The 16313-nt window shown below is 45.8% G+C and overlaps 3 protein-coding genes across 7 annotated transcripts; 1 reads left to right on the top strand and 2 right to left on the bottom strand.

The window, feature by feature from the left end:
* The first annotated feature begins 612 nt into the window (after positions 1-612).
* LOC109503802 (uncharacterized) lies at positions 613-1386 on the top strand. Its single transcript, XM_019841269.2, has 3 exons — positions 613-978; positions 1060-1213; positions 1322-1386. Exons 1-3 carry the CDS (start codon positions 625-627, stop codon positions 1384-1386), a joined length of 573 nt encoding a protein of 190 aa, XP_019696828.1. The 5' UTR covers positions 613-624.
* A 168-nt stretch (positions 1387-1554) lies between these two features.
* LOC105182833 (uncharacterized) lies at positions 1555-3672 on the bottom strand. 3 transcript variants are annotated; one of them, XM_011140561.3, is made up of 7 exons: positions 3406-3672; positions 2854-3094; positions 2608-2734; positions 2392-2525; positions 2167-2313; positions 1849-2028; positions 1555-1702 (listed from the first exon to the last, which is right to left on the bottom strand). In XM_011140561.3, exons 1-7 carry the CDS (start codon positions 3596-3598, stop codon positions 1600-1602), a joined length of 1125 nt encoding a protein of 374 aa, XP_011138863.2. In that variant the 5' UTR covers positions 3599-3672; the 3' UTR covers positions 1555-1599. The 3 variants fall into 3 exon arrangements, with proteins under 3 accessions (XP_011138863.2, XP_019696825.1, XP_025160698.1); XM_019841266.2 differs by having other exon boundaries at positions 1849-2025; XM_025304913.1 differs by having other exon boundaries at positions 1599-2028.
* A 71-nt stretch (positions 3673-3743) lies between these two features.
* LOC105182829 (uncharacterized) lies at positions 3744-16150 on the bottom strand. Of its 3 annotated transcripts, none has more exons than XM_011140547.3 (5): positions 15881-16150; positions 9391-9603; positions 9012-9252; positions 8315-8918; positions 3744-6334 (listed from the first exon to the last, which is right to left on the bottom strand). In XM_011140547.3, exons 1-5 carry the CDS (start codon positions 16135-16137, stop codon positions 4155-4157), a joined length of 3495 nt encoding a protein of 1164 aa, XP_011138849.1. In that variant the 5' UTR covers positions 16138-16150; the 3' UTR covers positions 3744-4154. The 3 variants fall into 3 exon arrangements, with proteins under 3 accessions (XP_011138849.1, XP_011138850.1, XP_011138851.1); XM_011140548.3 differs by lacking the exon at positions 15881-16150 and adding an exon at positions 12200-12916; XM_011140549.3 differs by lacking the exon at positions 15881-16150 and adding an exon at positions 10258-10450.
* Positions 16151-16313: the final 163 nt, after the last annotated feature.

The raw sequence follows: 16313 nt of genomic DNA, 5'->3' as shown, positions 1-16313 counted from the left end.
GTATTCGAGGCATATTTGATTAATCGGAGAGACGTATTTAATTACAAAATGTCCGCCACAGGCTTTGACGTGACGTCGATTGCGAAAAGCCATAACTTCGCTTCACATCCAGATATTCTTCCGCCAGTTGCATCAAGCAGGAAACCTAAATGCATTGATTAACTTCACTTAAACGAGGAACATGTCGTCAGCACCATGTGTGTGTGCGTGTGTGGTCTTCTCAAATTGTCGAGATTCGTGAAACAGTTAGCAAACGAAATCCGACGAATCTAATCTCATTGTACACGTATTAACAGTCTCAATGCGAATAATTTGCCAGGGCAAATTATGATGGTGAAATTAAACGAGGAAGGGTCATCTGCACCATCCCAAATCAACTATAAACATAATAATCGCAAACTACTATCCTTCAACTTCACACCCCACAAAGTTTGATAATTGAATGAAATAGGTGGTTTAGAGATACGAATCTCGTTCGATATCAATCTCCATCGAGATTCCGTCGAGATCAGCCACGTGAAGTATGTGCATAAAGCGAATATAATAAGTTACCACCGAGCAAAATTTGTCAATTTGGATTTCTAACTAGACCAGAATATTATTTTATATGACGTACACTGAAGGATGAGACTCTCGCCGACTGTTATTTGCAGTAATTACAAAGAATGCTCCTCGGGAACGATGGAAACTCACGAGAAATATCGGACGAAAACAATATCGTCGTTTTGGAAAACAGCTTCTTGCAATCAGGCTTACGCAATAAGCAGAGCAATATTGCTGGCGTTGTCGATATTCTATTGGTGCTGTTACAGCCTACAATATGGACCAAGGATGTTCACTGTTTTGGAAAACGAGCAGGTTCTGACTGGCTTTGTATTCTCGAAGAAGGCTGTTATAACATTTTCCTATGGTTATTCCACCTGGAATTCTCTAGTATCTGCTGTTACAGCTATTATGCTGATCTATTCAATCGTCTCGGTGAGGAGAGGAGGATAAATTGAACTTATTTTTTTACTCTGAGAGCACAAACGCGCGGTACATTTGTGATAATCCTTTCAGAAGCGACCACAATTTAGTTTGCCTCTCATGGGGTTCTTCTTGGCCGAGATGATGTACGATTTCTGCAATATTGTCGTGATGATATGGTTGGTTTTGAAGAACCTTCAGCTACAAACCGCATTGCCTTACAGTGCGATGCTACTTTTAATGATTCGTAAGGAAGGACAATCTTTCGTTTCGCTCGATAAAAGTTCAAGTTTACTTAGTCTAATCTAAAGGATGCTAAAGGAAGTTTCCTACCTATTTCTATTTGCACGTTTAGTGGCGGAAGTATGGATGTGGCTGGGTGTTGTGCAGCTCTACGAGTATCGAAGCTACGAATCATAATAAATGACTCAACATGCACATTTACTTCTCTCAACGCGACAGCGGAATTAATACAAATTGATACACAATTGATTTTCAATATCTTTATATATAGTTTATGATTCTATATCTTTATGCATAATTTGTACTCTTTTTGTTGTTTTTTTATATAAAATTTTTGAGCAATCCTTCGTAGAAAGTTGTTTCTTTATTATGCATGATAAAATCTCTCAATTACATCGCATTGTCTGCCGCATAAACGGTAGGACAATTGAGATCGTTGACCGAGCAAGCCGATCTTAAATCAAGCATTCGCACTTCAGGACACTTGTCGATCCTGTGAAATAATTTACAATCGTGTGACATATTCTTCGAGAATCGTGAGATTCTAAAAATAATGGGACAACACGCAAGAGACTAAAACGAGCGGAACCAATTGAACAAGGAAGTACGGAAATAAAGATGTTAATTACACACATATACCTCAGACAGAATTTGTCCAATGCGTCTTTCATACTGTAGATTCGCGTGACATTCTTCGATAACTCCTGTAGCAAAAATCCCAGGAATGCTTGACAATGCACTTCCGTTGCTTGCAAATCAAGTGTTAGATCGATCGCGACCGATATGTTTGGTGTAACACAATCCTGTACCCCTTCTCTGCTTCGCAAAAAAAAGAAAAAGAAAAAAAAACAATAAAGTAAACATGAAACAGCATCGTTTAAGATTTCATATTGCCTTTTATTTATCTAATAATTTTAATTCTCGTCCACCAACTTATCTGTATCTGAGTGTATTTACTTGCACAAAGGCCTGTTGATGGTTGCCAAATTGCAATAGGCACTGGGATGCATAGCGATCCCAGGGGAATTCCACAGTAGGTATGCTTTCGCCGCCAGTAATAGCAATTCGTTGCTGAAACCTCCCGCAATGTTCGACAGTTTTGACCTAAAGAGAAAGAAAAATCAGCCAGGACTTAAGTGTAAATCTAACATTGCACTTAAATTATCACACGCGGTGTCTCACCTGCTGAAGAGTTCATCGATAGAGAAATCACCATCGCAGATATTAGCGTTGTGGGTAATTAACGCCGTTCTCAAATGAACTTCCGGCGTGTTCAGACGCACGCCGCTAGTCCGTATCAAGTTGACTAAATATATCTAAGAGAAATAACTCTTTAGTAAGATTATCTATCTATCGCCGGAGTGTTTCACATTGATATTATAATCTTGCAACACGTACATTCAATGCAGGATATTTTCTTGCTGCGGTCTCGATATAGCAAAACTCCTCTCTCGACCAGGTCTGCGTTGTTTCCTTCACGAAGTAGACATTAAAAGCTCGCTCGTCCACAAAGCTTCCCAAATCGCTGAAACCCATTCGTACTCTTAGCTATCTTCAATTCTGCAACTGTATTCGTTCCGAAATTGGCTTTTATTAATCTGTTCTCTTTCTTTTCTACGAAAAGTCATCGGAGACGAATATTACCACTTGTACTTCGCCGCAGGTGAGCAAATTATCATCATGACAAGCGTGACGAACGTGACGAGAATCAGGCTCATGATAAGACACGCTACTACGAACAAGCTGGACAACTCGTTCGGCCATCTACTCAAGTGATTTGCGACGCCCTTCGAGATTGGCCTTCTGATGTGCACGTATGGGAACTTTACTTTAGTCTCAGCCTGGCTTTCGTCCGAGATAAAAGGGAGCTTGTCCTCGTTCAGGTCTGAAAAATTTCCGAGTTCTCTTTCTCTCTCATTATATAAGATAAAATATCCAATAGTCGGCACTCTGCCATTCTCGACACTCTTGAATGGATTTCATCAAATATCAAGTTGTATTCCTGCCGGTGCTTTAATATTCGACGAAATTCGCGCAAAGATGCCGAGAGCTGGCAGAATGTCGGCTACTGGATATTTTACCTTCACATCACGTGTTATTATTTAACAATGTTCATTTTAAAGAGAGTGAATACTTTGATATCACTATTTTTCTCTCTCACTTGCACAGTTTTACATAGCGTTATCGGGCACTCACGTTTGACGTTCAGCATTTCTGAAGGCGATTTCTTCGCACTCTCCTCTTCTTCGATCTGGCCGACGACGCCACAAAGTTTCGGTACAATTTGCCGAGTCAACGTTTCATCACGGCCGAGCGAAATTAAACTGAGCGTTTGAGAATTTGGCGAGGTGTCTATGTTGTGCAATCGAGAATGTGTCACATCGTCCATTTGCACGACGGAGACTCGCGGCGTTATATTCCTTTAATGTCGCGGGATTCGTTTGTTATACAGTACAGACGGCTCAATGATTAGTGTTATTGGTTAGCAACTAGGTTAACAGGATACTTTAAAGAATGACGCTTTTTGATGAAGGTAATTTTTCTCGTCACTTTTATTGTACAAACAATTGTCACGCGCGCACACGCGCGATCGATTATGCTGGATTTTGTACACGCGTCCAAGTTCTTTCACTTCTATAACTTTCTCGTTATAATATATCATTAATATAATAGATCATTAATTTAATTGTATTATTAATGCAATACATCATTCAAATATAATACTCAATGCTGCAACAATAGTAATAAATACTCCGCAATGCATACACGACTGAATAATTTCAATAAAGGAAAGTGGACGTGTTTTCACCGATAAACGTCCCGAAAGTCGTACATTCACATCGTTTACATATAATCATATATACGTATAATTTATGAAAACTTAACATCTCTCTCAAAAAACAAAAAAAAAAAAGAAAAAAACATCCAAGTATTTCTTCGCTCGTCTACAATTCATTACTCGTTTTAGCTAACATCAAGCAACAATTCAATTCCTCCGAGTTGTCAAAATCATCAAACAATCTTCCGGATGCATTTGGAAAACTACGTTTCTTCATCATTTCATCATTAACGTCCTGCACCTCGTTACCTGTACGCATAATTTTTGCTTTCACGGACGAAGCATTGGCACATTTTATTACATCACTGTGGTTCTCTACAAAACATTGGTTGGTTTTGCTCAAATGAACATCCAGATTTTCAGCATGCTCTTCTGGATCGTTATTGTCATCGACGAAATATTTGGAAGAGAAATCGTTAGCCGAAGATTCCGTATACTCAACATCATGCGTATTATTGGCCATGCAATTAAACGGAACTTCAATACGCTTTATTGTACTGTTATCTTCGTCGAAGAAATGTTTATAAGATAAGCTACTGTCCGAAGAAGCCCTGTTTTCATCGATATTTTCGACACTGTCGCATATACGAGAAGACATTTCGACAATCCGACTTTTCACACACTTCACTGAAATGTCATCTTCATCTTCGACGAAGCGCTTTTGAGAGAGATTGCTGTGTGAAGAAGTCCTACTCTCGTCAACGATCTGAATATTGTCACATAGGTAGCTAGATACTTCAACGATTGGCACTTGAACACACTCTTCCGGAATACCAAGCCCATTCTTTTGCGACAAGTTGTTTTCCGATGAACTGCTGTCTCCTTTTATCACATCGACGTCTTCGAACCTGTTCCTTGAAGTCAAGCGAGGTTCCCTTCGGTCGCACTCCGGGCTCAAGTTCGATAAATTCCCTTCGCAAAAGCCCGATTCTGGCGAGAGATCGGAGAACGGAGATCCCAATGATCGAGGATGACCAGCAGGATGAAATTTGCGCTGTATTATTATCTTGGCGAGATGGCTGGCAGGTCTCCTCTTCTCGTTTTCGATTCTGATCTTGTCGTATAGTTTCAGCCGATGGTCATTTTCCCGCTGAGGAGAATCGTAGTTCAATCGTCGATTCAACGTCAATGACCTTTCCGAGGATTCTTCACCTTCCTCTAGCATCTTGATATATTTCATGTTGTTGATCGCGATTGTTTCTGGCTGCTCGAAGGCTCGTTCGTTGTTCGAAGAATCCTGTTTCTTGTTTAAGAAGGGATCGTACATTTCCGATCTCTCCTCGAGACACATTTCGTAATTCTGCATGTCGATTGCATTTCGTTTGGGTCCCCTGAAGGGTCCTCCGTTATTCGTCGCGAAAGGATCGTCGATTAAGTGTCTATTAAACTCGATAGAAGACTCTTGCTCCTTGTTTGAGAAAAGGTGGATCTTTTGATCGCGATTTGGTGAAACGGCGAGCTGATCGATCGCGTTTCTGTCGGATTCCTTCAAGAATCTTTCATCATTTATTACAAAGGCATCGTCCCTGCGATTTCTATTGAGTCTTCTCATAGACTTTTTTTCTACGTTTAAGAAGAAATCTGTCTGCGACACCTTCTGATCTCGATTTAGCGGTGCAATGTGACATCGCCGATTTTGCATTCCTAACTTCCTCTCAAAGTACATATTGTAATCCTTCTTACTCTTTATCTTATATCTTCTGCCGGGTTCTTGTAAAGCATTTCCAATGCCTTCGTGATTTTCCTCAATTTTCACGAGAGGTAATATCTCTTCCTTGTAAATTTTGGAGGCATCTCTCGCGTTTAATCTCATTATATTTCTCCCCAAGGATCTCTGCATTGGGACGTTTCTTCTCTCCTCTTCATGAATAATCTCTCGGCTGCTTCTCGGAGTCTTGTTTTTTTCTTGGTACAGTTTTATCGGGGCCCTCCGTGAAACTCCATCTTCTTCATTCTCGAAGATGATCTCTCGGCTGTTTTTCAAGATTTCTCGGTTCACTGCTTCCGGCAGATGTTCAAATTCCACATCGTCCATCACTTGAATAGCGTTGGGGTCGAAATCAAACACCCTCGGCGATTCGATATTTGCGATTTGAGGCCCAGGCGAGTTATAGTTCGAGCTTGGTTGAACTTTGGCATTTCGCGAACTCTGCTCGTCCTCTGCGCTGTCCTCATGACTCTTTGGTGTGTCCAAGGGTGCGAGGGACGCTTTTAAACGTCGGTTGATCTGGATGGTCGGTTGACAGCAACACAGTCGCTCCAGCGAGTTCTCGCCGATCAGGACACCTGGAAGACAGTCTGCGGCTTAAATTCACTCCTCAGATTCAACTCAGAGATCAAATGAATCGAAATTTGTAGTCGATTAATGCGTAGTTATTGATTCTTTGTTCTCGTCATGCAGACAAAATATGATGCCACATGAAATCGGAAATATCGGAAGTATTTTTCTCTCTTCGGAAGCGAAAGTATCAATCTGTTCTATTATTAGAGCGCAGAAAAAGCGAGAAACAGACAATTGCATCCCTTAAAGTGATCTATTTGACGAATAGAAATTTTGCGAATAGATTGCGAATAGTGTGACACGTTTTCAGCGTAATGACGTATCATGAGCGCATTTTCTGCGCTCAGGTTGAATTAGATTTTCAGAAATTAGGCTTCAGAAATAGCTTGCCCAGACACCCGAAAGTTCCAATATTTACAAGAGCAGGACCATTACAAGAACGTGAGACGGTGATGACGGTTCGTGACATTTTGTTCTCTTTGTACAACACATATAGACTGCGCACTGAAGATCGAAGTTAAGATAGTTAAGACCGCGAAGATTATTTTATGTTTTGCAGTTTCGATCGACTATTGATCCACAACGAGCGATCTCGTCACACACAACTTCGATCTTCATTAGCGTAGCTTCGCACGACATTTACAGACGATCAACAAACAGATTGAAGTCACAAACAGAAATCCAGAGAAGTTCCTCTCCGTTTCGAATCATCTCGAAATATGTCGAAGGGTTTGAGCGTCATGCCCCGTTCAGAGCCTCAATCTCATGAAAAGTGGAATTTGAATTCTAGCTTATCGCCGAGGTAGCTTGTTCTCTCAGGTGCCTTCTTCTTTCTCTCGTCTTTTTTGCTTTATTGTCACTTCGACTGTATTTCTTCTTGGTCTTTATTTTGCTTGATCTTTCTCTCCTTTATTGTAACATTTTCCCTTCGACGACGATGGGTGAGTACTCCGTGATGTAGAAAAGCGGATGTGAAAAAATTGTCGCTGGCGTGTTTTGATCGTCGTACAAGTGACAGGGATTCCCTTTCTCGCTCTCCCTCTCTCACACACATGTACAAGCATGCACGCATTTGCTTTCTCTCTTTTCTCCCAGTCTACAGAAACCGACGTCACACGCCCGAGCAGTCGTCGATAGACGGAATGTCGATGTGCAGTTTAGGTGGCTCTTGCGAAGAGGAATGACCCTGATGGACGAGGTGGAAGCCTGTGCTGTCGGCAGCCCGGGAGAGCGTGTCGAGCACGGTCGGGGCGCTTTTCGGCTCGCTAGGTACTCGCCTTAGTCCTCCATCTGTGGTACAGCCGGTATCGGGCAGTCAGACAAGGACGATTATGAGCTACATAGCAAGCTGCGTGAAGCACTCAACTTTTAAGATATTTTGTCCACAGATTATTAGCTCACGGCTGTTTGCGCGACAGAAGAATCGTCTGAGACGTGTGAGACGCTCGACAGACTCGCAGTTGAAAGGAAGAAGCGGAAAGCTAAGCTCAACATTCTAAGCGATACTAAGATACGGAGCTATGTGCAGGATGCGCACAAGTCAACAAAAAGGTGATAGCGTGAATGATACTTGAAGGGAAAGAAAGGCGAGTGAAGTGAAGCAGGAAATTCTTTAGCAATAAATATTCTAGAGATAACTTCGGGTGAACAAGGTTTTATCAGCTTGTTGTAGCGACACAAACACGTCGTCTATCAATGAGATAACATCGACTAGATTAGGAATGTAGATCACAATAGCATTTGCTTCGATGCTGAAAAAATTTTCTATCTCTAGAACCGTTATTTGTCTTGACGGCGGCACTTGTCCGGTGAAATTACTTTGAATATATATATATAGATATATATATATATATATATATATATATTCGTGCCAGCTCGTCCGATCGATATCTCAACAGTTCATTGAACGAAAGCGATCGCACGCGATTTTGCAGTCTGTTTGAGAGTAAAAAAAAAGAAGAAAACACCTGCTCACGACTGCTCACCGGTTCCATGACGAAGATCGTCCTGCACCCTGTAGAATTCGGCGAGTTCCTTGCCGGAGCATAACGGAGTGTCGACCTGAGTGGTGCTGTCGAACAGCGAGTAATCCACCTCGTAGCCCTGCCGTTCCTTCGAGTAGCTCACCATGGGGTCGAATCGATGGCCCCAGAGGATCTCCTGCGGAAGATAGCTGGACCTGGCCTGTGTGGTTTGTCCCGTGGACTCGATGGTACCTTCGAGGATCAGCACGACCTCGAAACGATCGGTCAGCATGTCCTCGGCCGACATGTTGTAAAAGGGTGACTCCTCGTTGATCCGATGGATGATGGTGGTTGGCCAGATGAAGAACAGGTCGCCGTTCTGGCCGTCGGTGCCCACTATCAGTTCTTGCTGGTTCTGCGACAAGATCTCGCCCTCCTTCGTGGTTCTGTTACGGATCAGCTGAGCGCGAACGGTCGCGCCGATGATGTGACTCTTCCGCATGTCGCCCACGCGGAACATGAGGCAGAGCTCACCGTCCCGTTGACAGATCACTGCGTTCCGCGAGAACAGCAGGGTCTGGGTGCGTTGTTTCGGGCGTGTCATTTTGGCGAACACGATGCCCACCTGCAATCATCATGATGCTTCGATCGATGCTATTCGATCGGCTTCATCGTCGATTCCCTTCGACTGAAGCCCGCGTCGGTCGACGAGCTTTACCATGAACGCCTGGATCATGACGCCGGCGATGCTCTGAATGCACATGACGAAGATCGCCTCGGGGCATTCCTCGGTGGTGGAGCGACTGCCGTATCCGATGGTGTGTTGGGTCTCGATGCTGAAGAGGAAGCAACTGGTGAAACTGAAGATGTTGTAAACGCAGGGCGTCCAGTTGTTTTCCACCTGGTAAGGCGGCAGATGACGTTCCTCGAAGTCACCGTGAGTGAAGGCGATTAGCCACCTGGACGCATTGACAGTTCGAGGCTTATAGTCTCTTGGGTCTACAGATAAGACTGCAGAAAAGCCGTTTTCTCGCATATGTGTATCGTGTGTATCGTAGCTTCTAGCTTGTTCCTTAAAACTCAACACCGCCACTCACCAGATCACCGCGAAGCCCAGCCAGGACAAAAAGAAGCTCAAGATGAAGCACATCAGCGTCCAACGCCATTGCGTGTCTACCAGGGTCGTGAAAATATCCTGCAAGAAGCGCAGCGATCGCCTGGAGATGCGCGATTGTAGTACGTTGCAGTCGCCGTTCTTCAGGACGGCGCGACGACGCAGCTTCCGCGTCGGTCCAGCCCGGTATCGGCTCCTGAAGAAACATCACAGGTTTACACGTTACATAGATAAAAGAATACGTTAGACACCTTTGCGCAATTTTAACGTGAATTCACTAGGGGCTAGGGGAGCATGTCTGATGTCTGAGCATTCAGTTTCTCGGGCACAAAGTCTCGTAGGTGGGACCCGAAGAAAAATAGGAGGAGAGTCGATATGCTCTTGCAGCGTCTTTGCTATTTCGTCTCCGCGAGAGGAATTATCGTCGGGACGTGGGTTTTTAAATGCAACATGCCAACAACCAACGACGTGACGCATTGTCACCAAGGTCACGTTGCATCGCGGCTTTTGTAGACGTGTAGCGGATCATTGCGTTACGTTAGATGCATAATGCGATGGGAGAGCAGGATTTGAATAACAAATCCCGAAGACCTACGCGAAACGTGATCTTCGTCGTCGCGAAATTTGCATAATAAAAATGCTGAACGCGCGAGCAGAGTGTTACTCGCGCCATAAAATAACAATGTACACCTCGAGGACAGATCGGGGGGTAGGGGGGGGAGGGGGGGACTTGCCGAAGTCATCACGCGGGAGAAGAATTTCGCGCGAAGAATCAAGCACGATGGAATCAAGATCTCGTGGATTTTGGATTGGGGCGTACGACGCCAGAGGTCGATTCACTCTCACTCACCACGGATCTCTGCGCATCGTGCGTCATTGTTCCCAAACTCTAGCGTGACAATCAGCCGAGGTAATGCAAACGCGACACCCACAAAGGCGATGACCCCCCGGGCTGATCAATTCGCAATCGCGAGAAGTATCGCGAGTATTTTATTCGTCATCGAATGGAACGTCATCGTGTTTTCTTCACTGCCCTGCCCCCCTCCCCCTCCCCCCACTCGCGTTATCACGTTCAATTATACAAATGAATGCACGTATTAACTCCAACACAGCGGAACATGGCGATCAAGCTGAATCCTCAACTTGAAAGTTCACGATTCAATCCGCTTCCGCGAACTGCGTATTAGCTTCGATGCGAACCGATTTCCATATGGGAGCTCGAGGATCTCACTGGCACTGGCTGCTCTCGACCTCGATAGGCTAGCAAGTACAACGTGCAATTATGCTGTGTGTTCTCCTACGTGTATATCGCACGTCGATTTTCGCGAACGCGTTCGAGTTGGCTCCGATGTCAGAGCTACGGGCGAACTATGAACCGGAGACTCGCATTATACGAGAAGCTACGTCATTGTCCGCTGCCCGACGTCGCCGAGAAGACTCTCGCGGGGAAGCCTCCCCCGGTCTCCCATTCCTCTGGGCGTACACAAAAAGGAAGTCGCCATTTTGACTTTGAACGATAACCGAGAGCAGCCGTTATCTACCAATTTACTTATTGCTACGCGTTAATCAGTCAGTGAGCCAGTGGCAGCCTCCGTCTCCGGGTCGGGTCGGTACCGCGATCGGCTGATCGGACGGAGATCGCTCGCGCACGAAAATGTAGCCGCTTTTTCTATCACTGCTGCGCCACCGCGAAAAGTGTCTGTCTTCTGCTTTCACGTTTCTATCCCGTGTTCAGCGCGTATTTTTTTTTTTTTTTACTTCGCGCGCCGAGACGAAGAAATGACACGGAAACGAAGTCTTCGTTCGTTTCTCATGACATCTCGCCAAATAGAAAAATCATTTATTACGGCCTCTGTAAATTTTTCTAGCGCTACGCGCTCTCTCGACTCTCGTCAACGCACATAACAAAATTCCACTAGCTGTCCAAATATTTGGTCTTTCGCGAGCGATTTAGCACGGCCTCGAGCAGTCCGTCATTAAGATACCGTCTCGGATCTCTAAGACGCTTATCAAACGTCGCGAGACATTGATAAGAGCCGGAGAGAATAGTTGAATCCGCACTTGTGCAATCTCGTTTGCACCGAATCTAAGTTCTACAGCCGCGTGACGTACGGCATTTATTTTCTCTCACGCGCGCGCGCGCGCGCGCGCGCACATCACGTGACGACGAAAATATCACAAATATTAACACATCGTACCGTGTATCGTGCAATGATAATATCTAACGTCAGAAAAAGCAAAAAAAGATCGTCAAATTTATACATCGTCAATATTATACATATTTTATATATCTCTCTCTCTCTCTCTCTCTCTCTCTCTCTCTCTCTCTCTCTCTCTCTCAGCAAAAGTGTCACATTACACACGAGAGAACCACAATGTTATCGCTCATGCCGTTGCAAACGTCATCGCAGTCACGAGAATCTGCAACAATGATTGAGCGGCGACGTGCAATTTTTCACGCTTCTCAACTTTTGACGACGCGAATAATCGAAGCGTTGAGAGTGCGAGGAGTGCAGGCCGGTAGTCCCGGTAAATTGTAAATTATGTATGCAGGAAACAATAATTTTACCGCGTAATAATCTTTGCGTCGATTTTCCTCGAATTATCCTCGCTTCGGTGTTTTTCGAAACTCACATCGCGTGACTTGATATCCAATTGTATGTTTTTCAGCGCTCCGATTCATCATATCGATCGAAGAGGAAGAAAGAAGAAAAAGGAACGTTACGAAACAGGAGCCGATTGTGCGTGATCATCCGAGAATTTCGGGAGGATCGTTCTCCATTTACCTGTACCTGAAAGACGAGTACGAGTATGGATTCTTCGTCACTTGTAGAATCATCGGCGTCGTCGGCGTGGTCGGCAGCAGCTTCTGCTCTTCCCCGCAGTCAGGCGACGACGACGATTTGTCGCTCATTTTCGGCACGTTACCGTTTATCCCGTTCATTCCGTTCATTCCGTTCTCATTCACTTACTCGATCTCCTCACGCGATCTCAATCTCCGATTCGAAATGTTCCGAGGTCGAATGCGGCTCACTTGACAAATTCCGAAGACGGATCGACGCAACGTGCGATATTACAGCTGTTAGCATTCCAAGTGGGTGTATCCGCAGATTGCCAAAAAAATTCCTGGTTTCTTCTCCCTTCTCCCTTCTCCCTTTGTTCCCGATCCTTTGTATTCGATCGAAGATCTTTTCGCTTTTCGCGAAGACGCGCGATTCAATGAGGTTTTACTATACCGCGTTATCGCAATCTCTCCCAAGATTCGATCCAGAGATCTCTTCAGCCTCTTACAATCCAATGACGTAGTTGGAACTGATAAATAGGCAATCGGTGTATTGTACTTTCTCACCTGTTGATTTTCTTCGTGTTTGCGAGGATTTCGAGTGTTTCATTTTTCACATTTGACGAGCGATTGCAAACTCGTTCTCGTGCGTTTGCGTTTTTTCACTTTGTGTTTCACTCATTATACGGACGAAGAACTTTGCTCTTATTCTCTGTGTTCTCAACTGTGAAGTTCCATCAGGAATCAGATCTTCTCTGATCTGACGACACACCTGGGATCATCGAGAAACATATCGTCAGTCTTCCCGCATTTCTCCTCCTTCCGCCGAATCGCTGTTTCCCCGTAAATCGGCCTCAGACCGTCCGTCCTTTCAGTCTTGCTCTTCCGAGTTGTCTGCGACTGCAAAATCTGTCTTTCTGCGGAAACAGCCTCCCTCCCTCGTGAAGCCTTGTAATTTGCGACACACTTGGATCAATGAGTGAAATGAGTCTTTCCAGACCAAGTCGGATCGACGGATGACGCGCTCGGATAGATCGATCCGCGAAGGCGGATGGTAGTGGCAAATCTACTGGCATGCACTCTGCTGATCCAGGACGTTTTATAATGCGCACACAGTGACTACCGGCTGCCGTTTATCGGCCGCTAACGAACCGCCGTTTGTTCTTCCTATTCGCGAAGAAAAGGTGATCATTGACAGTCGCGGACGGTTGCGTCACTCGTGGTCGCGCACTCGCGGCAAACAGCGAGAAATTCGCTCGATTTCTTTTCAATATTTCCTTGCTCGCGGAAAATATCGATAATCGCTTCTCATCGAGTCAAATCAATCGATCAGGAAAGAATCGAGGAAAGAGCCGTTTAACCGCCGCGACCATCGCGAGAGCTCAGAATGGAGCGAACGTAGATGCGACTTTGCGACTCGCACATCTCGTTGACTGGCTGACTGACTGGCTGACTGACTGATGTCGCGTACTTCTTATCAACGTCTTGGCATCTTGTTATCGGCACCTGACCGGCTGCTAAAATCGCTGATGCACGTGAAACACATGACGTGACAAAAGATTATCTCCCGTTTTCTCGGCCGAGGAGAAGAAGAGACGTGTAACCGTCGGTAGGTACTATAAATTTCCTTGGACTTTAATACTGTCCAAAGAGTATTAAAGAAAAGCTAGCACACACGTGGATGAGAATTTCAAGAAATATTTCACTCACTCCACTCACTCACTCACTGTGCACCTGTGACAATAAAAGTGGTGACAAAATGAGTTATAATGGGTATGTACAGACAGAATGGGTATGTGGAACCTAGATGTAGAAGAGTCTAGAAAGTTCAGCTAACAAACTAAAGTATATATCTCGCAAGTTGATCCACACGCGGTTGTAAATTTTCAGATTCACTCAGCTTACAGCTCTGGCAAGAAGTCTAATGGTTACGCTTAAGCTTGCGAGCTCGCTAAACGAGTTGCTGTCGAGACAGCAAAGAAGGTAAATCGTCTTGTTGCACCAACCAACTGCTCCGCTTTGTGCAAATCGACTTCCTCGACGTTGAAATGCTCGATATTCCGCGATGACGTCGATTTCGCACGATCTCCGCACTTCGGGCCGCGATCATGATCGACGCACGGTCATGATTCGAAATTTCGATCCGTGCGAATCACATCAACGGCGGAAAGCTGCTCATCCTCGGCTCGATTCGCCGAGGCTGTACGTTCTCGTTTGCGGCTGGTACGGCCGCTCAATTGACCGTTATCACGTGGCGATAACGAGGCTTTCAATTAAATTAACGAGCGGCCCGGTCTGAGACGGAGGCTGCGTGCGACAGAGCCGCTTCTGGACCCGCGATTGCGAAAACGATCCTCGAGCGCTCTCGACTAGATTTCCCCAAATTTCCGTGCCTTGAGCCTTCGTTCGAATGTACACTTGAATCCTTGAATAGAGCAGGGTCATCGTGGTCGATCTTGCGATCTTTAAAATTGATCTTCGGATAAACGGAGTGCGAATTTCACATACAGTAACCTGCCTGAAACGAGAATCGAGACAGACGACCTCTCCTCTCGGACTTGCCGTCACGATCGCGAGTGCGCTTTGCTAAATTTAGCAATTCGATCAGCGAAATTAGCAATCGGCTAATATCTCCCACATCGATTTCTCTGTCTACCTGTTTGAAGGTCCACACGGAGAACATCTGTCGTGGCGCGAAGGCGCCGATAATCGCGCGGGCAAACGCGACGATTTTAGCGAGTGTGTATCTTAGGACGGCGCCTTCACGCACAAGTACAAAATCTCGCGCAGTACTCGTGATTCGCGATGTCGCGGGATTTGTCCGTAACGTCAGCAGAGCGCGCAAAATCAAGAGCGAGCGCGGTGCTGTAGTCTCGAGGAAGCAAGTGAGGAGAGTTTTAGGCGATTTAAAAAAAAAATCGCATCTTTTTATTGACTCGGCCACTCGGACTGGGGGGGGGGGGGATTCTTCCGATCCTTCCGGGAGCCGGGAGGAATTTTCCCCGCAACGAGTTGCAAGAGAAACCACCGCTTCTGCTTCGATATCGCACTTGTTTATTTCTTGCTCTGTCGCACGATCAACTTGCAACATATTAAAATTCACGTCACGTCACGATCGTCAGGGATCTTCAGTGATTTAGACTTTAATGAAGAAAAAAAAAGAAGCGTCTGCGCGCGAGATGTCACGACGAGCGAAATGTCTTAAAATGCGAAAGACGCCACTGAGAGTCACGGAGGTGAAACATCAGGTACGTATATACGTATATATCAAGTGCGCGACGTGCAGGTACAACGTCACGATAATAATAACACGCGTCGCTCGACTCTGATAAACGAGCGAACTCGTTAGGAATGAGAATAGCGGTCGAAGGGTAAACATACGCGCGCGCGCGCGCGCGGTAACCTCGTTCGCGCGCACGCGACGCACGAAACGTTATGTTAATCAAACGCATGGGTGAGCGTTAATTGCGTCTAACAGCGAGCCGTTACTCGCTCGTCCGCGCAGGAGAGCTTCATATCCTCCGAATTGTGCTCTCGACGATACCTCGTGCTTCGTGCTTCGCCGTCTCGTCTCGTCTCGTCTCGTCTCGTTACTCGCTATCGTAAATGCGTCGAAGGGATATTTCCGAATATTTATCGGACGATCAGTCGCTCGCTGTCGCGCCTCGGTATCTCGGAGAGAGTCACTCACCTGGTCGAATCCTGCCGACAGACCCCGCCGGCGATGCTGCTGCTCTGCGTGCTCACCCGGACGAGGGTGACATTCCTGGGCAGGGCCGAGGAGAGTGTGGCTGCGACGACCTTTTGCCCCAGCAGAGGCGATTCCGTTCCCGCCGCGTTCTCCAAGACTTCCCTCCGCGCTCGACCCTCCGTTCTCTCCTCCTCCTCCTCCTCCTCCTCTTCGATAGTTCCCGGCAGCTGGAAGAGTTTCTGCGATGGTTCCTCCATCCTCCTCGTCCGCCCCGTCTCAACAGGAGAAGAACCCTGCCGCTCCAGAGTCCATTCTGCCAACTCGCTTCTTCTCTTTCTCCTGTCTGTTTTCTCTATTAAATTTCTGTCCCGAGCAGATGGATGTCAAGATCGAGCCTCACGCGGATCGCCCCATCTTGAGCCTCTCGGTCATC

This window comes from Harpegnathos saltator, unplaced genomic scaffold (genome assembly GCF_003227715.2).
Source record: "Harpegnathos saltator strain DR-91 unplaced genomic scaffold, Hsal_v8.6 scaffold657, whole genome shotgun sequence".
NCBI lineage: Eukaryota > Metazoa > Arthropoda > Insecta > Hymenoptera > Formicidae > Harpegnathos > Harpegnathos saltator.
This window is presented reverse-complemented; position numbering and strand designations above follow the sequence as displayed.

Coding starts and splice junctions, on each gene's coding strand:
- LOC109503802 (XM_019841269.2), top strand. CDS start 625: ATGAGACTCTCGCCGACTGTTATTTGCAGTAATTACAAAGAATGCTCC. Junction 979..1,059: donor TGATCTATTCAATCGTCTCG/GTGAGGAGAGGA, acceptor TAATCCTTTCAG/AAGCGACCACAATTTAGTTT. Junction 1,214..1,321: donor GATGCTACTTTTAATGATTC/GTAAGGAAGGAC, acceptor TTGCACGTTTAG/TGGCGGAAGTATGGATGTGG.
- LOC105182833 (XM_025304913.1), bottom strand. CDS start 3,598: ATGGACGATGTGACACATTCTCGATTGCACAACATAGACACCTCGCCA. Junction 3,095..3,405: donor AGAAATGCTGAACGTCAAAC/GTGAGTGCCCGA, acceptor GAAATTTTTCAG/ACCTGAACGAGGACAAGCTC. Junction 2,735..2,853: donor CCTGCGGCGAAGTACAAGTG/GTAATATTCGTC, acceptor AATGGGTTTCAG/CGATTTGGGAAGCTTTGTGG.
- LOC105182829 (XM_011140547.3), bottom strand. CDS start 16,137: ATGGAGGAACCATCGCAGAAACTCTTCCAGCTGCCGGGAACTATCGAA. Junction 9,604..15,880: donor TGTCGGCAGGATTCGACCAG/GTGAGTGACTCT, acceptor ATGTTTCTTCAG/GAGCCGATACCGGGCTGGAC. Junction 8,919..9,011: donor TCATGATCCAGGCGTTCATG/GTAAAGCTCGTC, acceptor TGATGATTGCAG/GTGGGCATCGTGTTCGCCAA.